Here is a 26,992-nt window from a genome sequence, read left to right on the forward strand (position 1 = left end):
ACCCCCCGTCCACATCGGACGGTGACCCCGGTGTGTTCGTCCCGACCTTCATGTCCTGTTAGAACGCGGCTGGATCACTGCAAATCACTGACGCTGGTACGCTCTTAGCATTGGCCTAAAAAAAAAGCGTTTCCTGCTATTTTCTGCATCCTCAACACATTCTCCGGCACCCTTACCACACCCCGTACATCAGCCGAAGGTTTCCATGACGATACGAGCACATATGCTCTCTATCGCACCTCGACCTGGCACAACTGTCTCGGATGGCGTCAGGATGCAGAAACTGAAGCGCTGCTGATGCCACTTCCTGTGCTGGTTGTTTCCAATTTGAAGAATTCGGTTCAAATCGAGTTTTTACTGTCATTTCACTCAGTTCACTTAGGCTCAGTGTAAAACTTCTGTTTATTTTTCAGTTTTATTCCCACTTCATTCGCCATGGTGTTAAATATCACAGATTTGTCTAAAATGCAACCTTTCCAACCTTTTTTTTTTTGATCTTCACGCAGGATTAAGTGACAAAATGTGCGTGAAACGAGACTCTCTCAGCTCTCGTACCCTCGGCTTAAAAATATTGACACATTCTGTGGGTTTCAGTATCTTAGAAGTCTTTACACAAGAAGATGCAGATCATTACAGCGCACATTAAAAATTGATGCTCAAGAGATACACATTGTGTAAAGCTTTCACTCCCTGGGTTTCGGTCAGCAGCAAATCTGGATTGAAACTGTTTTTACTTGGAAACAGATTCACATTTGTTTTTCAACATATGAGTAGCTCATAATACTGTAATGTTTCATGCACACATTGGATTAACTAACCTTAGAAGACCTGTACGCAGAATCTGTAGGTAAGAAATCTAATTTTTTAATCCATATTTGAGTTTTATTTTGAAGTATCGATGTATTAAATTGGAGTAGGCTTTAGTTACAATTATGTGAACATCATCTCAAGACGAAAAGAGGCAAAATGGGATTGTTAAAGAATAACTGGTGACTATTTGACTTTTAGAGCCCCGATGCACAGGATGAGGACTTGTCTATGAAGGGAAAAATGAGCCAGGACTTAAATGATCTTTGCAAGGCTTTTCTAAAGTCTTCGATGCAGTGGGTTCTGCATTTATGATGGTTCTGAGCACAAGGTTGTGGTGGTTTATCATCATGGTGGCAGTGTATCCACAGCTTATTTGTTGAAAATTTAAAGCAAGATTTGCCAAACTGGCCAGGCTATGATTGTGATATGATTATGAAACCAACCTATCCCAGCCGTAATATCAATATCTGTATCCTGACAGTCTGGGAGAGCTGTGCCGGTGCATCATTGTGGAAAATAGCAGGGAAAGCTCTGTTTGGTAACTACTAGCGGTGCGTTTTATTGACTCTTAAAGTTTGAATTTCGTCTCAAAGTCAGATTCCTCAAAGTCCAATATGTCTGCCTCGTGCATGAAGTTGGTTTAGCTGTAGTAATAAATGTTTTATTGTCACTTCTCACACACAGTGCTGTCCAAACACGATTAGTGAACACAGTGTTACCGTGTCTGAATGCACAGAATACAGAGAAATCCACTGTCGTCGGCTTGTATTGCTGACGTTTGTTAGCCTGGACGCTGAGCACGAAAACGAGCGAATCCTTCAGGTTTTCTGGCTTGGAATTGAAATGAATGCAGGTCCTAGGATTGCTAACTTTAACATCGACAGGACAGAAAGAGGACTTTGTTGTCTACATAATATTTTGTTGGGAGACGCCGTTTCTACCCAGAGTGATGTCATCAAAGAAAACACAACAACTGAACCATTGCCTGACAAACATATGAAAATGAAAAAAAAAAAAAACAGAAATCTATGTCAAGTTTTGTCACTTTTAGCTTGTGTTTTGCTCATATTAGCCAGCTTTTCCTAGCACAGTATGCCACCTTTTTTCACATCTGCTGTGATTCAACCGTGTTTTAATAGGCTGTGGAGAGCGAAGCTGGGTTGTCACAGAGTGAAGACGTCCTTGGAGTTTTAAGACAGCCGATTATACTGAAAGCCCAGAAATATTAGGATTTGCTCTTGGAGGCTAAGCTAGGTAGCAACCCTGAAAATAAACACTGCAAACACTGAATGAAAATATGGCATTTGTCATTTTTTTGACCGATATCAAACCATCCATTTACTTGTAAACAAACATAAATTTGCACTTTTATCAAATGCTTTTTTATAACGTACCTCCGGTTTACCCACTGACACATAAAAATGGTGCCAGACGCACAATTCAAGAGCAAATTTAACTATTAAAGCAACTGTTTAGTTTATCTTCCAAATTGCCTTTTACTGATTTAAATTCAGCGAACCTGCAGCTACATCCTCCATCATCATTCACTTACTACAACCAAAGCTACTACAACTTCAAAGTGCTTCAGGTATGATGAGGCTCGCTGATGAAAGCTACGCTAAGTTGTGCAATCCTTTGCTGCATCATCTTCAAGCTCATTTTCTCGAGCTGTCTGCCTCCCCTCCTCCCTTTTCTCTCCGTGTACCGCAGCCAATTTAGCTCAAAGCTTTTCCGAAAGTGGATTTCTCAGCGTTTTCGCTCACTTATCTTCCTAAATCTTAATGGCTTTTGTCACACTGTGACACGCTCACTAGAAGCTCCTGAGAGGAATCATGGCTGACCTTGGCTGAACAGAGCCAGACACAGCATATTAGAGCAGGTAGCTTCAAAGAAAACAATATGCTACAAGCATGCAGATAACTCGCTGCCATCCACCTCATGAGTAATGCTTTTTTTTTTTTCCTCCTTTACTGCAGATGAACCACAGCTTAGGTTTAGGCACAAGGAGGCTGCGGAAAATTCATCCGCACATTTTAATTTAAAGATATCAGAGAGCCTTTTTGTCAAATCAGAGAACTGTTTAAACTTGCAAATTAATAAGGAAGGTTGCGGGCAGAGAATAAAATACAGAACGCGTTTGAAGAACGTTTCTTTTGCCTAGCTTTAATACATTATTTTGACAAATATAAATGTTTTTCGTTAAGTCCCTCATCTCGCTTTTGCGCATTTGCTTTGTGTTTCTGTGGTGTACTGAAATGTGTGTGAGAAAATACAGTGGCCACAAGGGGGGGGGGGCAAAGGGGGCAATGGCCACCCCTGAAACAATTGGTCTTATCCTCCTGAGTCTCAAATCTTTGTTTAGTGTGCTTTCTTAATTTTCCTCAAACTATCTAGGATGAGTAATACTCAATATAGATAAAAAACAATGTTTTTAAATTAATAGGAGTTAAAACAATAAAAGCTTGTTTCCCTGAATAAAGAAAACTGGTCTAATTTAAACAAAATAATATGCAATGTCCTTAATATTGGGAGGGTGTCAGAAGACTATAGTTTTAAATATAATATAATAATAGAAGAGGACAAGCTTCAATATAATGAGTAGTGTCAGTACTGTTTTCAATAAGAAATGTCAAATATCAAAAATAAGTAAAGTAGACAAATGTATATCAGAAGGTTATTTCCGCAACTTGCTTTATTTTCCAAAAAATCTATGATGATAAAATTCCTGAATTTCTGTTCTGACTTTTGGTTTTGTTGTGCTGCCCAAAGGTCAACTTTAGCCCCTATCTGGTCACCGGGGCGGAAATAACGTCCTCTTTTGAGACGTAAGACATAAGTCTGATTTTGCCAGAATTATCAGATTTATCAGCCGTATCAAAAAATGCGGTAGCAACCTTGAAATGGCACATATAGCTCACATATATGCCTTAATAATAGAGGTTACAGAGCAGAGACCCAACACTAATGTTACAATATCTCTTGCTAGGCTATGCTAACACTCTGTCAGGAACTCAAGTTGGGACAAACTTGTGTTTTGTATTTGTCTTGTCAGAACTGTGTATGACTGGTATTCCTTTGGGAATCTCATAAATCCAATGTTGTACATGACGCTATGTGCTTCCTTGCTGTGTACGAGTGGAGTTGTTAGAGCACAAACAACAACTGTGTACCGGTTGTGTAGTGTGTCGCATGATATGTACCAATATAAAACCAACTTTTGGACCTGGAAGAAAGCTATGCGTAAGTTACTGTCAAGGGTTTGGTTTAGACTTTACTTGGAAGCCGAATTGCAAGACTGAAATATGCCAGAGTTGAACAACAAAGAGGATTAGCAAGAAGACGAAGAGCCGATCGTTGGTGAGTGAGACCAGAGTGGAGACATTTTTACAAAAAGATGCTGGTAACCGCCAGAGCTACGCTGCGGCAACGTCACTCGTCAAAACAAAAATACCACAAAGACAAACAACAAAATGGTTATGCTACGGCAGCATACGCCATGCTTTTACCACAGTAAGTTGCAACTTTTCCTACTCTTCATGTAACGGAATCACTTTGATCATTACATTTACATCACATATGTTATAAGACCTAACTTTTGTACCCATCAATCGTATATTACGAATACAAGATGGGACCTGAAGCCAGCAGGACCTGGTTTATGCTGTAGTTTTGGAACTGTGTCTACACATTCGGGATCTGGAGACCTAAGTTGCACCTACAACCCCCCCCCACACACACAATAATGTCACAGGATTTTTCTTTTTGGCACGAAATAATAAATCACAGCTAAACATAAGAGAAAAATGAATATTTAAACATGAATCAGCAAGGTAAGAACTACAAATAAACTATATGAAGTGCACTTTTATTGTTCCACCTATGGCAGTGTGTTTACATGGGGTTTGGTTAAAACTTGTTCTGGGACCAGCCTACGAGGACACTAGTTTTGTTCTGGCTTCAACTTCCAGATTCCTGTCGGATGTCTAGCAATTTATTACCAGTCAATTGTTACACCCTTGTAAAAAGAATTAAAATGGGACTAAATGTGCCAAAATACAAAATAGTGTAACTAAACCTACTTAACTTCATATGCTGGGAACAAAAACAACTTCACTTTCTTATTTGAAAACTGTATTAAGGAAATCTCACAATAAAAAAACAAAAAGTTGAGTTATATCCAAATACAGGAATATCTGACGTTAGGATAAACATTTTTTGCTGTGTAAGCCTGACTGAGTTTATGAATCGCTCCAACAGGCCTGATGTTAAGGATGACCTGGCAGAAAGCCGACAGCTAAACCAATCACATGCAGCCAGCTGTGGCACGGCCAGGTGCCATGGTTACCTGGCTGCTACGGCAACTGGGGTCAACATGCCCTGTCACAATGATGGATGAGGTAGGAGGGGCGGGAAGAAGGGGGAAAAAAAAAAAAACATACAAGCACAAGTTTGCACATACAAGCATGAATGCAGACCCACAGTGAGCACAGAGACAACAGGAGTGCAAATACCTCCTGGACGTCTGCCATGTCGCATCTGGGATTCAGCTTTTTTTCCAAAATAAGAGGCAAAGGGCCTCAGCAGCTTGGATTTCAGGTAATAAGCATAGAGGAAAACAATGGATATGATCCTGATTTTCCTTTTGGCAGAATGTAAATATGCTACAACAGTGAAGTCACCATTATAGGCATGTAATTGGACAAATAACGGACAAACAGCTTCTTAACTGCCCGTGACTGATTTTATTGTAACTTTCCTTCTGCTTTGCAAACAATGCAACTTTTTTCCACAAATTTGGGTAATTTTGTTTTGTTTAGAGGCCTCTGAAAACTTAAAAAAAAGACCTAGAATTTCTTGAAGGAATGCATATCGCCCATCACCTTCCATGTCAAAGTTTTAAACAAAGATCTCATGTAATATGTTTGTGCTCAGAGTGTGTGTTGGGAGATGACTAGCAGCAACTACCACACCAAATTTTAGCTCAATATCTGTAAAACTGATCAGGTGATAATTATTTTTGTGTCAATTAGTTGTGGCAACATCTTGAATAGGCTGACTTTAAAAGGTAATCAGTCGTCGAGGTATTTCCAACGATTTCTTTCTGAGAGTTCCAATAAAATCCACCAAGTTGTTCATGAGACAAACTGAAAGCACTCAGGGTATCGGTTGGGGATGACTCAGCAACTACCACACCAAATCTTAGGTAAATATCTAGACAATTCACTGAGTTATAGCCATTTCTATATTTGCAAAGGTTGATTAGCTGGTTGACTCCAAACGTTAATCTTTTGTGGATATTCATGCAATAATTGCTTTCTGAGGGTTTCATTGAAATTTGTGCACTGGTTCATGAGATATTTTGCTAACAGACAAAGCAAACACACTCAGAGATACAGGACCCTTTCATGGTGGTGAGAGATAATTAAACTAGAACTGTTCATGAAATAAATGTTTACTAAATGCTCAAAAAACACTATCAAACACTTGAAGTCAGATTTTATGCATGTTTAAGACCAGCTGTCACAGAAGAACTGTACAAATCCTAAGCCTGGCCTTCTGGGTTGTCTCAGAGGGAGTCTCCCAGGAGAAACTGGGGAGTGAAAACGAAAAGGAGAGTCCTGAAGAAAGGCGAAGAGGCTAGGGCAGAAACCGAGGGGAGACAAATGGACAATGGATAAAAAGGATGAGTTAAAGGGAAGGAGCGAGCCGGTCTAAGAGCCAAGGACGGAGCGGGAAGAGAGTTGGTGTTTCTGTGACTCTATGTAGGTGAGTGTGAGTGCATGAGTCCGGGCATACGGAAAAAAGGGTCAGTAAATCAAGGCTCTTCTCTTGCCGTTGCACTTAGCTAATGAAAAGCATCACTACGCTACCTCGACCGCGACCCCTCTTAGAGCCAAGATGTGGGAGGGGGGGAGAACGGCTCTCTGAAAGGCAGCCTTCTGTCCTTCTGCTCAGAGACGACGCATAAACAAAGGTGTCCTGGCATGTTCAAACGGTCATATGTCCAGTCGTAAGGTCGCAAGGTTTACTTAAACGTCCCCTTGACTGGTTTGACCAAAATGCTCCACTATCGGTGTAAAAATACATCAAAAACATTGTACTTTTCATGTACAATGTTCAGCATTCAGTATTAAAAACTCTAGAGCAACGATTCCCAAAGTTGAGGTCAGGACCCCAATGTGGGTCATCCAACACCAAATACGGATCCTTATGATCTCTAGATATCAACCTACAATTAAAAACCTAGTTTTTATGATATATTTGCACCATAATTGTGACAGAACTGACATACAAATCATAAATTGATTTTAAAAAATAGCAAAATGGATGTTAGGACTGTTTGTGTCATTATGCTGTTATTTAGGAGGGTCATTACCATTTTTGGATATTTAAACAGCCAACAGATGGGGTCACACACCTTTGTCACTATTAATTTATGAGTCGAAAGCTGAAAAGTTTGGGAAGCACTGCTTTAGAGTAACTTTTATAAACTCAAAACTGCAGGGAAATTATGAGAAAATATGTACATATTTAGCTGCAGTCTCACTGAATTCGTACTTACAACCCTTCTGCAATACAACAAAAATGGCTGGAAACATTGATGAAACAAAAATGTGATTGTTGCTAGATGGTTTTTAAAACTTTTTAAATATCTGGTTAATGTGGCCTAGCAGAAAAGGATGAGTTTTCTAAGACATCCACATGCATTGTATATTTTGCACCAAAACAAATTCCCATTGGTTTGTTTATTTTCAATGCATCCAGTCTTTGTTACGCCTGTAATTAAGTATAAAACTTAGAGCAAAATGTACAAAATGTTCAGGTCCTCTGAAAGTATTTTGAGAATGGTTGTGTGATTTTTTTTTTTAACGTGTTGAAACTTTAAGCGACCTGAGAGCGAGGACGTGCGAGAATCCTCGGCGACATTTCTCGACATTTTGGAAACTTTTTTTGCAAATTTTGTTTTTGCCTACGGCCTCAGCTCAGTGAGACACAGGCTTAACTATCTGGTTGTAAATAAACGCTTCATTCAGGACGTGAGCCACATTTTTCTTGACGGATGCCTAAAGCATGATTTCTACCAACCCACAGGACCTCCAGACTGTTTCTACATGTGGTCGTATTCTCACATTCATTACTGATCCAAATCTATATAACAAAAAGCAGGACGGTAACAGACGCTATACTGGTTGGAAATTAGGTTCATACCATTAAAGTTAAGCATATTTTTATGTTTTACCACTTCTGCCTTTATTAAGAATCTCATAAAACTTGAAAAGTTCTTTAAAAACCCATCAAGCATGTTGCATTTTGAGCTTCTCCATCTGGAACTATATCCAGATGCTCAAAAACCACACATATACATGAACACAAACGTCCCCACATCCATCTTCATTCCCATATTTAAAGCCAACAAGCCTCTTCTAATCCAAAAGTCCACATCTGGTTCCACTTATTGCTCAGCGAGAGGGAAGTCTTTCTGCATGAATAGGAAGAATGGGCTTTAAAAAAAACAATGCAGGTCATGCTGGAATGAAGATGTACAGTATCGCTTTGCTTTATGAGGTAATTTGACACAAACTCTGTAGCCCATGAGTTGTTCAGCCAGTGTAATAATCCTCCTCCAAGGCCCAATAGTGAAATCAATTCAGCCATTTTGAGAATAAAGACAGACGCTGAACTCATTTTTGAGCTGAAGATGATTTTTTTTCCTCAAGCAAACCTGGTAGTCCAAATAAAATACATGTTTGTCTTTGCAGTTTAACTTTCTCTTTGAATAAAATCCCACCAAGCGATAAACCAGGTAATTTTCTGCTAAATAATCCACTAGAAAAAGGGATAAAAGGCTCCAAAACCAGCTAAAACACTGGATTACATGCCTGACTCGAGCATGCAGTCCACAGAAAGAGAGGAGCCCGGACCCCCGAGCCGACCCCCCTCTCCTTAGGTGAAACGGCAGAGCCACACCTGCTTTCAATTTCCACCAAATTGAAATTCTCCCAGGAACAATGGCTGCCTTGTGAAACTGAGAGCACGAGGGAAAACAAGAATGGGAAACATAAAGAGATACTGGAGTCGGGATGATTTTGGACATGTTTGGATGTTAGGACTGAGTCAGCATTCACTAGAAGACAGTTTATATAAACACTCAAAGTCGAAGGCAGAGTGATGGAGTCCAAACAAGGCCGTACTGCTGTACACGCACTGCACAAAATGTTTGTTGTGTTTCCTTTACAGGAGGCTCAGAATGATGGATGACGATCCTCCATGATTGTTTTTGCACTGCGACCTCACATTACTCCCCACTCAAAACTCTCAAGAATATTTCAGGACGAGAGACCATGTTTGAAAAAGGCTATAAACTGTATTCAGAAAAGGCACCAGGTGCCGAAAAGCAAAGCCAATGCAGACACTCTAAAACTTCCTAGTGTAAAATTACTTTACTTCTGAAAGAAGTTCTGCACAATAAAAAATGGTTTTATTTTGCTTCTGTTTAGAGTAGAAAAAGATAAAGATACAGTGTTTTTTAGGGTACAGATATCTATTCAACAGGTCCACATCATACAGTACGATTGAATTTATAGGCTTCTATTCAGGTCCAACTCTCACTCCTTAAGTCCACCCACCTATTTTCTAGACTGGCTTCAACCTGTTCAGGACATCAACATATAAAGTGTCTCCACCTCCTCCTGTTGTTGCTTTGTTGGTACCACTTGTAGTTTTCAAACAGTTACAGTTTGTTTGAGGCTTATTTTTCAATCCGTTTTTGTCTGCCTCTCAAGGAGTGACAGTCACAGGTGTGTGGTTAAGCTTTAACTTTTTTTTCCTTGATTTTTTGTGCTTCTTAAAGAGTTCATCCAGCCCACTGTAGGTATTTTGTTAGCTTAGATTATTACAAAGTTTATCAACTTATCAAAAGAAACGTATTGGATCGCTCGAAGGCGTCCTCGCCTACTGCTGGCAAACATGTTCAACAGATAAAATCGTCCCTTTCCAATAGACATGGCTTCTATCTGGGTCATTTGCTGCTCCGATGAGAAAATGGTGGCATAAACTCAGGAACACCATAAGATCAGTAGACGACGACAACAGGTAAGATAATAAAAACACCTGAATCCTAAACTGAGGAACCGTCTCAGGCTTCAACACTTATGGGCAAATTTTCTCCATTGCATGAGGAAATAACAGGAGAGGGTTCTTATTCCGGTTATAACTCCCCGGGGACTTTTCTTCGCTGTGATTATGACTCCATCGCTGATTGCCAGCACAGAATTACCCATAATCATTACTGTAAGCTGAGCGGGCTTTGACGCAACATAAGCACTACAGGGACAAGTATAGGAGCAAACCTCGTGGAAAAAAAACAATCGATGATGCATTTCAAGTGTCTGTCTTGAGTTTAAACACTCTTTCATTAACAACATCATGAGTCAGACGAGACAGATTAAAGTTTGTCATGTGGTATTAAACACTGTATTTGTGTGTGTATCTACATCTGAACGATATCCGCTTTCCAAAACCCATGTTTTAGTGCTAAACTGAGACGGCAGCCGGTATTCTGTTTGTGCACGTGTGCAGCACGATCGATATCAGGTGTAGACAGAGACACAGCAATCAATGAGCTGTAATCATCGAGTCTGGGAGGCCTTATGATCATTACTCAGCAGCTAATGAACCCAGACTTACATGCTGGCTAATGAGCTCTCCTGTATTGAACTCCATTTTAGAGGGAAACAAAATACTTATAAAGTACATAAAAAGACAACCGAGATGGAGTTTTAAAGTGTGTATTTGTGTCACATCTGATTTTATAGTGTTACATAACAGTTAGCTTTGGATATGTGACTTGTCTTCTGTGTCTGTGGTCAATACGCTGCATATTTTGACTCGTTGACAACGATCCTACACTCTAAAGATACGTGAGCAGCACCAATCACCACCACAATATGATTGCAATTACTCTCAGCTACTACCACATCCAATTTCAGCTCAGCACCTGTAAAGTTCACGGAGTTAGAGCCATTGTTGTGTTGACTACTGCTTCAAATTTACGCTCAATATCAATAAAATTGACTGAGTTAGAGTCATTCTTCAGTTTGCTATGATCATCTTAGCTGTGGCAGCCATCTTGAATTGACTCCAGTAATTAATGGCAAAGTTTTAAGCTAAAATCTAGCATGTTGTGGAGCAGTAGGAGTATGCGTTTGGTTTGGTTAAGGCACCAAAACTACATGGTGAAGTTTAGGAAAACATTTTGCTACGTAGCTCATGTAGAATTTGAGACTACATTTATCTCCTAAATAAATGATTTTGTGTCTTCTGCAGCAGATGATACCAGCAGAAAACATTAGCACGTATTCTTGTGGTGTTAAAATGTCAGTTTTCTGCCTTTGTCACCCAACTTTGTTCATTATTACCAGTCCTTAATCGTCAAATACTTGTGACTGTCTGCGTGTAACCCAAAAATGTCTAACACTGCAAAATATGCCTTTATCGCAAGCCTCCCTCATGTGTCTGGGTTAAGCTTCTATTCCAAAGGCACCAAAGAACACAAACAAATAAACAAAATAATCCACGCACAAACACTGGATAGCAGCTATAGGATTAAACTGTCAGAACTGCTTTTCCTTAATACAATTTAAACAGGTATGCAATATAAAACGTACTTTCCTCAAGCATAAATACTAAAACGTTAAAGGCCTAGCACCGCCGTTTTATGCCAGGGTTTTAAACTGAGATCATCTTCTGCAGAAAAGGGACAGAATTACAGCGTAAATAACATTACGCTCATTAGGCTATGGTTGATCAACTGTGGCAACTAAAAGAGAATTGGAAAGTAACTGTTGATTGTAGATATACATCAGAGTTTCATCAGATATTTTGCTAACAGTACAGACATGCACACACAAACACATGCAGGCAAAACCTTTTGCCTTTCAGCATCAAGCAGTAATAAATCCATGCACATCTGAAAAGCGGCTACAGCATTAAACTGTCAAAACTGCTCTGTCCTAATACGATTTAAACAGAAATATTACAAAAAATGTTTTTTTCTTAACCATAAATGGTAAATGAATTAAAATATCCAAGTTTGGAGTGACCGTGTGCATGATTGTGGTGAGAACTTTACACACAACCTGGTTCTGAATCCTCTAAAGCTGGATGTACTGTAAATTATCCCGACTGACATCCATTAAACTGCGTGGGACGGAATAGGAGGTGGGGGCAGAGTGGTGCGCAGGGGGAAGCGTGCTGAAGCTGGGTCAGGGGGTAGCTGACGGTGGCCCCCGGGGTCTGGAAGGAGGCAGCCGGTCACGACGGATATAAATCACATGGTCATGGATACACAGAGCGTCGTCTCGCCGGAGTGACAGCTACCGTCTCCGAGGACAGGCCGGGTCTCAGAGATCCAGTAACGTGGGCCACGCTCGCGCTGACCCGCAAATGAGCTGGTTTGAAAACGGGAGCGCGGAGGGGGGCTGCGGCGGAGGGCTGGAGGGGTGCCTGGGATGCGAGGTCCCATTGGAGGCTGTTAACCGAAACTAGGTCTGAGTGCAGTTTCATGTCATGTGGAGGTGAACGTCAACATCAAAAAAAAGAAAAAAGTAAACAGCCTTACTATTAACGCTACATGCTGGGGAAGAAATTCAAGAACAATTCCTCGTCTTTAAAGCCAAACAAGCAGCGCTCGTTACCTCGGTTTTAAAGACGGAACAACCCAGTTTGGATATCGTGGGCAACAAGAAGCTTTTAGATCCTTAAAGTTGAACTTTTTTTTTTTTTTACTGAAGTTCATTAGATGGACATCTACAACTGATTAACTTTTAGGGTCAATCCAGTTAAAGATGGCTGCCACATCTATCTTATATTAGAAAAATTTTAGCCAATTTTACAAGTATTCAGATAAAATCTGATGCGCAATCACAACAGGCTCTAAACCAGGGGTGGGCAATCCTGGTCCTCGAGGGCCACCATCCTGCATGTTTTACTTGTTCCTCTGCTCCAACACACCTGATTTGAATCAATGGGTGATTAACGGGCTTCTGCAGAACAAGAAGAGGTAACTTAACCATGAATCAGGTGATATCTTTGTTCAAAACACAAGCATTAGCAGCTGGCGTCAACCTTAATCGCCTGTTCACAAAATATCATGAACCAAGACCTGCAATTTGAAGGAACTCTAAAAAAATTAATCACTGGTTGTACATCTATGACTGATTCAAGATGGCCACCACAGGTAATGAAGCTTCATCAACACAAAAAACCATACTTGAGTCAAATTTACTAATATTGTGTTGAGTCATCGTCAATCTTCAAGCACTAACAGGTGTCATAATATCATGAGATCATGTATAAAGTCAGGGCTCGCAGGATTACCTATGATTAACAGAGGAAAAGGTCGTTTCTAGAACACCACAGGCCACACACACACACACACAGGCGTCACAAACTCACACGGAGGTGTCACACGCAGAGGCATGGCAGGCAGTAACCGTCCAATCAAAGCGCGATTGATTTTCAGAGCTCTCTGGGGATTCTGTTCGGTCAATAAGAGACTCTGTTAGACAACTCAGGACATGATGGATCTGCCATACGTCCTGCCTGACGGCGCTGCAGCTGCCTCGTGCTTCACTCCAACACACAACCAAGGGTCCTCTCGAGCTTCGACATCCTCGTGTGTGCAGCTGGGGCTTGTTTCAAAGGCCAGGTTCAACTTCTTAACCCTGAAACAAAGATTTGATTTCAGCTTCCTTTTGTGTGGAGGTCAAAAGGTGAAGCTGGACGATTGTGTTAGCAAAATACAGTAAACTACAGTACGATATTTTAATAAAACTTGCACTGACTACCTTTTGGAGCCAACGCAAATCAAGATGGCCACCACAGTCAGGTGACTTTAGCAAAATAACGTAAATATAAATTACTAAATAAAATAAAATAAAGTGACGTTAGCAAAGTATCTCATAAGCAACTGAATGGAAACAGAAATTATTCGGTAATCAAAATTAGCCATCACAAAAAAAAAAAAGAAAAAGACTAGAGCTCAGTCAGTTTCACAGATATTAAGCTAAAATTTGAAGTGGTAGTAGCTGAGGGTCATTCACAACACATGCTCTGAGCGTGACATCACAGGAGGTCTTTTTTTTTTAAGGTTTGGCTGAAACGGGCACGACTCTGTCATTTCCGAACATAAAACGATGAACCAAATGTTGTCCAACTCTTCCACAGAACACTTGGAATATAATAAACTGGAAAAACTTTAATCACCACTGAAATAAACTCACTAATTGTGATCAGATCAGTATAGGAAAGGCGTGTTTTTTTTTTCTGTATTTACTCATTTCTCTGTGCTGGATAGCGGTTGTGTGTTTTGCATACTGCAGATGAGTAATGAGCTCACACTGACCAGCGCTGTAGGAACCAGCTTGCATTTGTGGCTTTTTCTGTCGGCACGTCAAATCTAATATTCTCTCTTGGCGCGTGGGGCTGATAAATTATTAACAGCGTGTATTTGAGGAGCTTTCTCCTAGCCAACTTCTTGCACGTCACTCAGCCTCCCTTACTCTTCTTGCCGCTGACGTCACATCCCTCGAACATCCGTCTGTTTCTCCCAACTCTCCTCGACGTTCATCTGGTTATTTTCTTTTTTTTGTTGTTGTGAACAAGGAGGGTGATGATGCAGCATTAGAGAGCCTTGCATCTGGAACACTCGATGCTTTGCTTTGCACGTGTGTGTGTGAGAGTGAGTGTGCGGGAGCCCTTTTTTCCCCCTGCATCCTGCCTCCTTCCTCTTGCATCTAAATGGCTCTCTTCCCCACTGCAAGCTGCACAAAAGTAGGGCAGATGCCTCATTTACACTTGGGTGCTATCATTACACACCGTGTGTACATTATACAACCGTAAATGCAATAAATCCGGCTTCTTAACAAACAAACACGGTGCAATACCGCTGCGAAATGCATAAAAAGCAACAGAATGTGATTTGGCGCTATGCTAATGATCAAAAGCCTTTTTTTTTAATGTAGGTGAAAACCATCTGAAATTAAAGACCTGCCTTTCATGCCAGAGTTTTACGCAAAGATCATCCTAAGTTGCATTCATTCAAATTCATCCAGTGGTTCATGAGATATTTGGCTAACACACAAACTCTGAACAAGTCAGCTTCTGGTGTGCATTTTCCTGGGTTGGCTGCTTGCGTGAAAAGCCCCCCAGGTTCCTGACACTCTCAGTCAGTCCCAGATAGAAGGAAGGAGTAAGCAGCAGATTAAATTATACAGGAGAACCCAGAAATAGCTCGAGTGGCGAGGCCGCGCGGACTTGACGCATCGACGCAAGTTGCCGCGGAAAAGTCAACTAGATTAGTCCCGCCTGGATCGGCGAACAGATCGACGTTTCTCTTCCGCGCGGCTTTTCCATGAACTAGAGGAGAGCTGAAAATCAGGTTGGCAAAAGGGAAGTTTCGGTTTCACCTTTCTGTCAATTTTGAACAAGGAAAGCTGAAATTTTCAGCAAAGCTTTCATCTTGAACTGTTCACCTCGTCAGGCTTCTCGTATGAACCGAGCCGTTCGTACGTGTGTAATTCACACGGACTAAGGTTTGATCTTTTAAAAACAATCAAACTCTTTCCATGCGATGATGTTTGCAGAACTCACTCGTCCGTGTCTGTGGACTCTTACCCAGAACATGCAGGAGAGGCAAACCCAGGTCCTGGCCCTCCCTGCCAGAGCAGAGGGCAGCGACAGAGACACAGAGGGCATCCTTAGATCAGCCGAAGTCCACGGCATTCCCAGAAATTCCCGGCGTTTCCACGCAGATTTTGGCTGTGCAGATCCATGCTGTGAGATGCACAGAGGGCTCAGGAGAGGAATGCTCTCGTTTTCTCTCTCTCTCTCTGACGGCTTTAGTCAGCCTCCCTCCCCTCTTCCACTCCCGCTTCCTCCAGCTCTCCCTCTCGCTCAGTACCGCTCTACTCTCTCTTGAAGTGTGGCAACTTTATTCCAAGGAGCATTTGTAGGAGGAGGAGGAGGAGGAGGGTGGGGGGGAGGAAGGTGAGTCCTGGCCTTTACTTTTCTCTTCCTTCTCCTCAAATGATCCTCGTTAGCCCCTCCTTCCCCTCTTCCCTCTCTTTTTCACACACAGTCTATTCACTGACCTCCCTCCACCCCCCTTTCGCCTCAGCTTCCTTGCATTGCATACCTCGCCTCTCTCTTTCCCTCCACCTCTCTCCTGCGAAGCATGCTCGCTCATGTCTGTGCTAATGTCACTTCAATTTTTCATCGGCAGCCCCTTCCCGTTTCCAAATCGGCTCTCCTCCTGCAGGACAAACCGGCCGCTGTGACGCAGCCGAGAGCCAGATAAATCTTTACACCTCGCAACAACAGATAATGAATATCTACATACGGGTTTGAATAATGGATGATGTTTGACTTCTGGTTGTTTCTGTCCTTCTTTCCTTTTTTCCTTTTCACAAGGTTAGGCATCTCCTTTGTAGATATTTTCTCTTTAACTATATGTAACATGAACGAAGCGAGCAGGAGCGAGGGATTCGGGTCAGTCGGAGCTGTCGGACGCAATCAAAAACAGACATGGAAAGTGCATGACAGGAAGAAGTCTTCGCCGAAACACTGGCCTACTTTATGGTGGCCTCTGGAAGCGAAGGAAGTCCGGGATTAAAGAGCTGATCAGAGCAGCTTTTCCAAATAATGTGGAACACGAGGCCCAGTATCCTTTCACTTCCTTTTTGATTCCGTTTTATTTTTATTTGTGGACAAGTTAAGCTGTATACCAAGGGTGGGCAACTATTTTTCCCCCCCTAAAGGGCCACATACGAAACTGGGACTGCTGCGGAGGGCTGGACCAGGAAGTTAAACTCAATTATGGCAAATATAAATTTTATAACTGGCTACAGATGGGATTTTTGTTCGATTCTTGGAGTAAACATTGCAACTGGGCAATAAAAATATGACCCAGTCATACTAAGAATTCAAACTTTATATTTTTTATGTAAATAATTAGCATTCACAAAACCATTTGTAAAGGAAAGAGGGGCATGTTTTGCAGTATTTCAAATACCAGCATCAAATTGGACAGCAGAGCTTCTGGTGTGTCTGTTCTGTGTTTCTCTGTGTGTTGATCTAATGATGTTAATTTAATTTATAAACCTTAAAAACAACATTCTGCTCTTCCCAAACTGAGCACACTGCTTTGCCTCAGCCTTCAGTAAATAAACACTTCCAAGTTCATATCTCCTTAAAAAGTCAACATTCTGTTCTGAGCTGCAAAAAGCAGCATTTGTGTGCAGGATTCAGATTTGCCTTATACCTTTCCACATCGAGTTTTAGCTAAATTTATTTGTAAAACTAAAGTAGAAACCAGAAAACTAAGTGGTGAAATTAAAAAAATTGAATAAATTTAAAGAAAACATTTAAAAATTTTGCTAAATCATTATAACAAAGTTGTTTCCCCACAGTAATCATGTACTTAATATCTGATTTTCCATGCAAATAGCAGCTGTAGCAGCCAGCTGTAGCACTTCTGGGGCATTCTGAGGTACTTCCAACAGGAAATTCATAACATTTCTACCAGAATAATGAAATGAAATCTGTTGTAATTGGAGTCGTTTTAAGATGGCAGCGATCCACTTTGGTATTGGCTTCACTCAAACTAGATGTCGCGCTTAAACCATTTCTCCAAACTGAAGCCACTCAAAGAGCTATCTACAACAGGTAAGATACTAACGGCACTTCAAAATACCTGTCCATCTATTTAAATGTGAGAAACCATCACAAAGTTCCATCGGCCGAGTAGGTAAGCCTACAGATGGAGCTCAGGACATATAATGAGGCCACAAGTTCACCTTTTAATGTGTCTAAACGCTCTTATTTTGAAGAGTTTTCTTGTGATTACATATTAACCTGAGGTCTGAGCAGCTTTCTTCTGTTTCTGTTTGCAAATTGAGCAGTCATCCTGTTTTAATGGTTAGAAAGCTAGCAGGGGTGGGCAACCCTGGAGTCCTGGAGAGTCACTATCCTTGCATGTTTTGCTTGTTCCTCTGCTCCAACACACCTGATTTGAATCAGTCATTGACAGGCTTCTGCAGAACAGGAAGAGGTGATTTAACCACTGAATCAGGTGTGTTGGAGCAGGGAAACAAGGAAACCATGCAGGATAGTGGCTCTCCAGGACCAGGGTTGCCTACCCCTTTTCTTCAGGTTCAATTCACAATAACAATACCATATATTCAGTGTGCTCATGTATGTAGACAATGCACAGCTCTTGGTAAGTGACTGCATTATGCATGTGTGTGCTTCTAAACCGCAGCCCTGAATCAACATTATACCAGTTGCACAGGGACATTACATCACTTCACAGTCAGATCCATAAAAGGCTAAGAGCCAATTCATTTTGAGAAAACACCCTCTATTGATCCATGCTGCTCTCCATCACTTCCACTGTAACAGTTACTACAATCTATAGGCTAACCTGACACATAATCTCTGTGTGTGTTTGTGTGTGTGTCTGCCTCTGCGTGGGTTTTATTTACATAATGTCAGGGAACAGGACAGCATTATGCTGGCAAGTGTACTGTAGAAGTCACATTAACTCATGGGATGCTATTTAAATGGATTTTAGTGCATGTGTTTAATACATTACAGCCTCTCTTTGCTCGCTCAGAATTGGACTAAACCGGGTTGCTAGCAGCCTCTAGTGGCCTTCAAACAGCTCTCAGGCACATTCAGCAGATCGATGCACGCTTGCTCCCACATATATGCATCTTTTCCCATTTTGTCTGTCCTTGCTAAGCGGGGATAGCCATTTTATAAAAAAAATTCTTTACCAGCAGATTCTGGTGCTACCATTGGGACTGCTGGGTAAAACATTCTTGCACAGTGAGGTCAGGCTCTTATTCCCTTATTCCCAATGCGACATGCCAGAGCTCACCGAAAATAAGCAGACGGAGAGGCACACACACACATACACACACACACACACACACACAGACTCAAGCATAACTTTCCATGTGAAATGACTTTAGACCAGTCAAACTCTTCATTATAATGCAGGAAAAGGACATCAGCAGCCGGAACTACCTGCCCAGCTATTCAGACAGAACTAAGTCCAAAACAAATTTCCCATAAATGACAACAAAGTAAATTGCAGCATTTTGGACTGTATCGAGTTATTTATCATATATACTGTAATCTATCACATTGTATTGCATCATATTGTTTAGTATCGTATATCAAAATGTGATGTATTACGTTGTACTGCATCATATATAATGTTAACATTTACTATGTTGTATCAAATCCTTTTCTTATAATAGTAACATTATGTTGTATCAATAAATCTCCCCTCAGGAATAAATAAACTATTTAATCATATATAAAATTGTCTTGTACTATATTGTCTGCTAGCATATTGTATCATTCATACTATACTGAATCAAATGCTTTGGGAAACTCAAATATATTTGTAGAAACAGTATGAACATAAAGTTCCTTCAACAGCCTAAGTAGATTGAGAGAACAGAAAATCTGAACCAAATGAGAGTAAATGAATGGATTCAATGTCCCCTTTTTCGGTCCTGGAGAAGGCACCGCATTAAAGCTTTAATGCTGGAATAACAAAGCATCCATCAAGCTCCGGTGGTGCAGAGTACAGTGAGCCATTCAGGGAAAACGTCTACAATTCTCTGGGCACGGTACCTGTGCACCGCTCACCGCTCATATGCTGGAGAGGCAATCTTGAGGCAGAGAAGAAGAAGCCATTCAGTCGACAGGCTTCCCATCACCCTCTTCTTTTCTGGCTGCCTGATGTGAATTTACTGACCAGGGCGGCATTAGTTAAACACACAGAGGCAAGTAAACACCGGAATGGGGGGGGGGAATTATGTAGAAGAATAGAAGGAATGAACGCTTATATAAGACATAAAAGGAGGTAAAAGTAAAGGAAAACATTGTCTGGATTCAAGAAACTGCAGAGAAAATGATGTGAATGAGAGAAGACCGTGAGGGTATGAGAGGGATACTCGCTCATAAAGCCACAATAGTGTCACCATAGTAACACATATGGAAAAAAACCTCCTCTCCGTTTTCACCAGCTCCCTTTTACAAAACCACCATACGTTCACAGGCGAACACGCAGCCCCGTCTCCTGTAGTAACCCAGCCTCATCATGTGGGGACCGTGGGAGCCACGTTGCCATGGAAACTGAACACCTTACAGCAGCCCTTGGAGGGAAGGCGCGGAGCCCGGCTTCTCCACTTTCACCTCCCAGTCGGCCACCTGAGCACTTCCAAGTGCTGCAGCCTGAGCAACAGGGCAGGGGGAGGCTCGGTGGTCGTCATGGACTCTGCAGAAACATGCCCGAAAATGCAGATCGGAAACACGGAAACAGTCTTTCCTAAAACTATTTGTCATCCAAAAACTTGCTAACGGTAGAGGGGGACAAGCAAGGCAAAACAAGAATTTTGATGGTTTTATAGATTGGCTTTAAAAGCATTGAAGGAGGCAGAAAATGGGTCATGGGGCACTGAGGGGACCTCTGTTAATTTAAATAACTAGAAAATAAAAACATCCTTAAAATAACAGGCCTAGAATTCCTTGAAGGAATGCATATCACCCGCCGCCTTTCATCCTAGAGTCTTGGACCGAGTTTTATCTTATGTTGAGAACTGATTCTGTTAAGGCTGTTTTGGTCCAACATCATGCATCGTCTCATGCAACATTTTACAATATTGCATGATCTGTTAGCGTCTGTAAAACTGACTGAATTTTCTAAAAGGTTAGTTGGAAGCAGTGTCCATCTTAAACTGTGCTGCTTCCAGAAGTTGTTCAGTTTTAGAGGTCCATTTCATGATTATTTCCTGAAGGTTTAAATAAAATCTGTCATGTAGTTCATGAGATATTTTGCTAACACTCCAAATAGTTTGTGGCGCTATTTTAGTCCAACCTATCAGCGCTCAGAATATGGTGGGGATCAGTCTCAGCTACCACCACACCACATTTTAGGTCAGTATCTAAAAAACTGACTGAGTTATAGCCATTTTTAGGATCAGTTGACTGTGGCAGCCATCTTGAATCAGATCGACTCTAGTAAGTTGTAAATGTCCATTCAATGATTGACTTCTGCAATCATTAAAGCCCATCCACTGCTTCACGAGATAATTTGATAGCAGACACACAAACAAGCAAAAACATTATTGCCTGGCTTTTGGCAGAAGACTATAAAGATGTCATACGATAAAAAGGAGACGCATTAAAACCACAAATACGAACAAAACAACAACTAAAGACATAAAATTGACAGCACTGTGGCACAAATTTACAGTAGAATGACGCCAACTAAACAGAATGACCAAAAACATGCAGAACTACAACTACTTACAGACTCTTGGAGACAAAAAATTATCTCAAAGAGATGAAATGATGAAGAATAAGATGCAAAGTTAGCAAAGACTTAAAGTAAAAGTAAAATGATGACTGAAAGAAGAAGAAAAACAAGATGTAATACGAGTCTAGAGATGCAAAATCAGAGCAGAAAAGTAGATGTAAAATGATTACAGTCACATAAACACTTCAGTTTTGTGCCCAGAGGCTCATTGTTTCATAATCTGTTTTTGTACATAGGGGAGCTTTGACGGAAAAATTTACAATGATGGTGAGTCTTCAGAAAAAAAACATTTTGTTTAGGTAACACAACAAATTTTACTTTTAGTGCAAAAATGAAAAATTTTGAACTAAAAACTGCATATCTAATTATTTCTGCCTTTTAGGCAGAAACTGTTTTTTTCTTATAATATAAAAGAAAATGAGCCACATTTTTAGCACAACTTTTCACAGTCAGTGCTTTTATCCTGATATATTAACTAATTGCAGAAACAAAAACGACTGAATTGGTAAAATTAATTCATTCGGCTCCATTGAAACAAGGCGATACACCCCTTAACCTAAGACAATATGTCTGAATTCTGTGTAGCAATAACAACACAAGGAACGTAAATTCAAAGAATGGAAATGGACACAAAATGACTTGACGAAAATAAACAGTTTTTCTAGGTTAAAAAACAAAAGATCAATGCTGAACGGAGAGAAAAAAGATCGAATTAGAGCGATTTATAATTAGTGGATGTCCGCAAGGCACTAATGAGCTCCACATACATACAGTATAGGAGTGCAACGGGGGGAGTGTGTTGGAGTTAAGTGGGGGTGTAGAGATAAGAAGCTGCGGCAGCTGGGCGAGGAGGGGGTTTGGGATGGGAGCGCTGCTGCTGCTGCTGCTGCTGCTGGTGTTGGTGTTGGAGGAGATGGGCAGCTGCAGAAATGCACGCCACAGCGTCACCACCAGACTTTCTAATGGGACTGCAACCCAAATTGTTGTCAGAACGGCAGATTACCGCATGGCCATGTTTAAGCTTGAAGCCTTTTATTCACGGAATCGAAGCAAAGTTCGCCAAAGCAAGGAATAAAACAAAGTAAATAGGTTTTGAGAAACCCAAAACGGCGTTTTAGCTCGTAGGTCTTTCAGGCGATAGATCATTCGTGAAAACTGCTGAGGATGCTGCGCATTACGGTGATTTGGTTCATGGTTTCTAGCCCTGGTACAACTGCTACAAGAAAGGTCTTTATGCTCCAGAGACGCTTGAGGTGTGCAAAAAAAGACCCCACAAATCACCTTGAATGCTTTTCACACATGACTGCTGCTAACAAAACAGAGAAACGCAAGGATTGCCAGAAGCTAATAAGACAAAAAGAAATAGGGCGCATATTTCCCGTTCAATGAACTCTGTTTGGCCTTTTACACCACCGGAGGATGGTGTAAAAATGACAGGCTCCGAAACTCTGTCCAAAGACCAGGCATATCATAAGTTTTGTCTTTCGTTTTACACAAAAGAAAAACCAACACTGGTGCACTTTAAATTCTGCAGTTGTCAAACCAAGGTGACCCTAAGTGCCTGGATCCGGTGTCAAATCCAAACTCTGATATAAATGCTTTTTCTCCATCTGGAGTTGCCGTCTGATGACCATTTGGAGATATAACACTGACCTTGAACCAGCACTTCTAGGGACACCAACTAGTCTTCCAGAGAAAGTGGTCCAAGAGCAGTTGCAAAGCTTGTCTCCACAACTACGTCATCTGGTAGTTTAAGTAGGACCGAATGCAAGTCACAGTTTAGCAGTGACACCGAGACCAGGGCCTATCCTAATGAACACAGCATGCAGAATGATTATTTCAGATGCACTGAGCCACTTGAATGATGAACCTGTTAAGACCGTCTCAGCCTTTGCATCATCTCCCCTTCCCAGCACCCTTTTGCCCCCTCATCCAGGTCTTACCTTGTCTCGTTTGGCCCCCCGCAGAGGAAAGAAACAGGCGAAGAGGAACTTGCCCCAGCTAATGACAGCAGCCAGGCACCAGTTGAGGCGAGCCATGCCTGTGTCTGTCCCGTCTTGTCTGCCAGCCTCTTATCTCCCCTCTCGGTTCTGGGATAGGATCCTGCAACAGCCCACCACCAGGAAAATGACCAAATTCAAGCAGAAAAAGACCACGCAAAGACAGTAGATCCTCTTGTTTTAGTCTGTGGAGATGATGTCAAATGAAAAGCTTCCTTTTGAGTCAAACATTGATTGGAGATTTTTTTTTTTTTTCAAAGGTTTTAGCAATTTCTGATATCTGTCTGGTTGTGTGTCTGCAATTCCAATGTGAAGGGGATCATGAGGGGCTACCGGCATCCCACAAACGGTCTAGACCCTTGGATGTCTAGGAGGATCCAGAGCACCAGGAGCTTAAGACTGTCTCCCTTTCTTTCCATCTATTCGTCTTTCACCTGTCTTCCTTCACAACCCGGTCCAGATGAATCAGCCTTCAAAGTGTGATCAGCCCCGTCGGCTGCATAATGCGAAGAGCCCGTTGCTGATCGACGACACCGTTACACACACACACACACATACCCACACTCACTTTTTTGCTGCACGCACACACACACGCTCGCCTGCAGAGAACGCTGTCCTGGCAAATACATCCACGAGCAGAAGAGCCCCCCTCTAATCACAGAGCTCGCCTCCAGGCTCAGGATCCCCGGTGCTCCTCGTTCACACACTCCGCTCTCTCTCTCACACACACACAGAGACACACACACTTGTCCGTCTCTTTTGCTCCGTGCTGCTCTGTCACACATATACACATGCACTGATGCTGCAGCACTTACTCAGTCAGAGCGGGAGGAGGGGAGCAAAATAGTCAGGAGGGGGGGCGGGGGGAGAAAGGGAGAAATGATGGGGAGCAGAACAGTTGGAAGAGAAAGGGAAAAAAGGATGGATTACAAAAGGGGTTTTGCACCGTATGCAGGGCGTCTGGATATTCAGTGTCAAAGCCAGAGACATGAAGTGAAGGCGATAAGATGAACAAAAGTGTTCAAACAAAAATGAGCAAGACAGTAAATGGACTGAACGAACGAGTCAAAATGGATGGACGTCAGAAAACAGGAGAGGAGCAGAATGGCAGAAGCAGCAGGTCGCTGGAGGAGAGGCAGGGAGGGAAAAAGGGGTTTCAAAAAACTGAACTGACGAGTATTGAACACACACCAGCATGCGCATTATGCACACACAAACGGACGTGAAGCCACTGTCAAGATGCAGAGCAGATAGAAGGCAGGCGCAGGGTGACGACTGTGGTGCGTGGAGAGAACTGGGTTGAAGGAGGACAGAAAGAAAGAATGAATGGAGGATAACAGAGGAGGAGAGGAGCAGGGTGTTGAATCATTGTGTCTTGGGTGATTATTTCCCTCTGTCTCGCTCTCTCGTACACACACACACACACATTCGACTGCAGGTGGTGCACAGCCTCATTCACTCTGCTGCAGTCTCTCTACGCTTCAGTGGGAACACATTCTCACTGCAGAACACTCTTCTCTACTAACCCCCCAACCCCCTCCACCCCACATCCAATCTCCAAACCCTTCAACGCAGCACACCATCGCCACACCAACGCAATCAGAACACATCAAAGCAATGAGCGAGGGAGATGAAGTGCAGAGAAGATGCTGTTCTGTCAACCAAAGCTAGCTTTGCCTAAGGAGTGGGGGGTGGGGGTAACACAAATGGGACACAAACACAAAAACAGCAGTGATAACCCAAATAATCTTGTATATTATAAATATCCAGAAACACAATGTGGAAGAGGTGGAGCAGGGGAACCATTATTGAAGGGTTAGCCCCGTCTAACTGGAACACTGAGGAGATCAAGAAATCCTACCAATGGCTAGAATAGGCTGGGCTGAAGGACTCTATGGAGACACTAATCATGGCACCAAGAACAGACTTTCAGCACACCATCAGTAGAGGACAGGGTCTACCACACTGGACAAGCCAGCACATAACAGCAGAACATACAATGCAGTCCAGAAAGGGGCTGGGACAGTATTCAGGAACGCCTGTGCCAAGTATAAATCGGAAGCCTCAAAGTCAAGAGACACCCCGTAAAAATGATAGTACTAAGATCTTGTGGGACTTCCAGATCCAGACTGACAAACAGGTGACAACTAACCAATCAGACATGTTGGTGGTGGACAAAACTAAAAAAGAAGGCAGCGTTGACAGAACCTTAGAGTTTAAAAAAAGGCAGCTGAACTTTTTTAATTCTTGTTAGCTGAAGACATTTCACTTACCGTCCGGGAGACTTACTCAATTCAAACAGGAATGTGCAGGGTTACAAGGCTTTAAACTGCATGAATACTGAGTGAATGCCTCTTGAACAAGATCAAAACATATTTGGCTAACAAGAAAACTCTTAGGATGTGCCATGTCCAACTTTCCCAGGGTGTACCTTGCCCCCCACCCAATGACTGTTGGGGATAGGACCAGCTCACTGGTGAAAATGGACGAATAGATGTCCTGGATGACTGAGAATCTACATAAACAGTGGTGATAGATGTAGAAATTCCAAGCAACAGCAACATTAGAAAGAAGGAACACGAGAAGCTTAAGAAATACCAAGGGCTGCAAGAGGAAATAGTAATGTCCACAGTGGTGCCACTGATAACTGAAGCGCCCTAAACTGAGAGTGGCTTCAGCCTATTCTAAGAAGATTACTGTGCAACATAACGGCAAAGAGCGAAAACATCACCAATGAGCTGTGCTCATCAAAAATGAATGCTCGTCATTCTGTAATGGCAAAGACTATTATTAATCTGCAACGTAGGTTTTTGCAGTGCTAAGTGCACCTTTGACCACCCCGTGCTTCCACATGGACAAACTATGAGTAGACTATGACATCTCCGTGGTCATCCCTTATTGTCACGCCCCTCTTAGTTAAACTCGTTGCCAACAGAGTTAAAATCCCCAGGCAGAACAACGGAGTTTCATCCTTCATTTCATCCAAAAACTCCAAGAAGTTTGGACCCTCTGAACTGTGGCTGGGAACGTTAGCTTACTGCGAGCCCCGTAAACCTGATTTACGCGAGGTGGCTTGGTGCTTAGTCTTGTCCCTCCACTTGGATTAGTTTCTCTTGGGAGACCCTACAAGGGTCAACTGCCCCCCACAAAGGCGTTCCTGGTATCTTTGGAGACTTCGAATTTCATCACAGTAAGGTGGAAATTTATCAACCGGTTCTAAAAAGTTGCACTTTAATTTTGTTTGTTTTTTCTTTACTTCACATTTGTGTTTCATCCAATATTCCTTTTCTGGTCTTATTACCACCATGGAGAGGGAATGTTATTTGAGTTTTACACATTTCAAAAAATAAAAAACTTCAAACCAAGACAGTGAGTTGTTCTTTTGAGCAGAACATCTACTAGCAAATATTTTTTGTATTATATGACAACATGTTTATACAGAATAGGTGTATTTCTGCTGAGCATGCACTAGCAGCTCAATCTGCAAAATCAATGATAAAGTGTCGTCCTGGTCAATTTCTTTTGGTGACAAGCTACAACTGAGAGCAGTTTGAGATGAACCGACATTAAATTAGGCTCAACAGTTGTCCCAATAGCTGCCTTCACAAAAACAACCAGACAACTAATGCAAACCTAACCCACCAGTATGATACAATGCAGCACTCTGGTTAGATACTGGTCTGCAGGAACAAGGGTCAGTGTACTTTCCCTTTATGTGAGCATTGTTGATGATGTCCTATGAACTGGTAAAATGCTTTCTTATGTATTAGCTGCAACACATTTAGGA

At 41.8% G+C, this 26,992-nt stretch overlaps 1 protein-coding gene across 5 annotated transcripts in view; it reads right to left on the minus strand.

Annotated features, from left to right (window-relative positions):
- Positions 1-23,964, minus strand: part of tns1a (tensin 1a) — an 88,629-nt gene extending 64,665 nt beyond the window's left edge. For 2 of the 5 annotated variants that reach the window (XM_037973769.1, XM_017426888.3), the window contains exon 1: positions 15,487-15,769. In XM_037973769.1, the coding sequence (XP_037829697.1) occupies positions 15,487-15,594 (108 nt within the window). In that variant the 5' untranslated portion in view covers positions 15,595-15,769. Of the gene's footprint in view, positions 1-15,486; positions 15,770-23,148 lie in introns of those variants that run through there. The other 3 variants (XM_017426889.2, XM_017426891.3, XM_017426890.3) reach the window with 3 other exon arrangements.
- Positions 23,965-26,992: the final 3,028 nt, after the last annotated feature.

This window comes from Kryptolebias marmoratus, linkage group LG23, assembly GCF_001649575.2.
Source record: "Kryptolebias marmoratus isolate JLee-2015 linkage group LG23, ASM164957v2, whole genome shotgun sequence".
NCBI classification, from domain to species: Eukaryota; Metazoa; Chordata; class Actinopteri; order Cyprinodontiformes; family Rivulidae; genus Kryptolebias; species Kryptolebias marmoratus.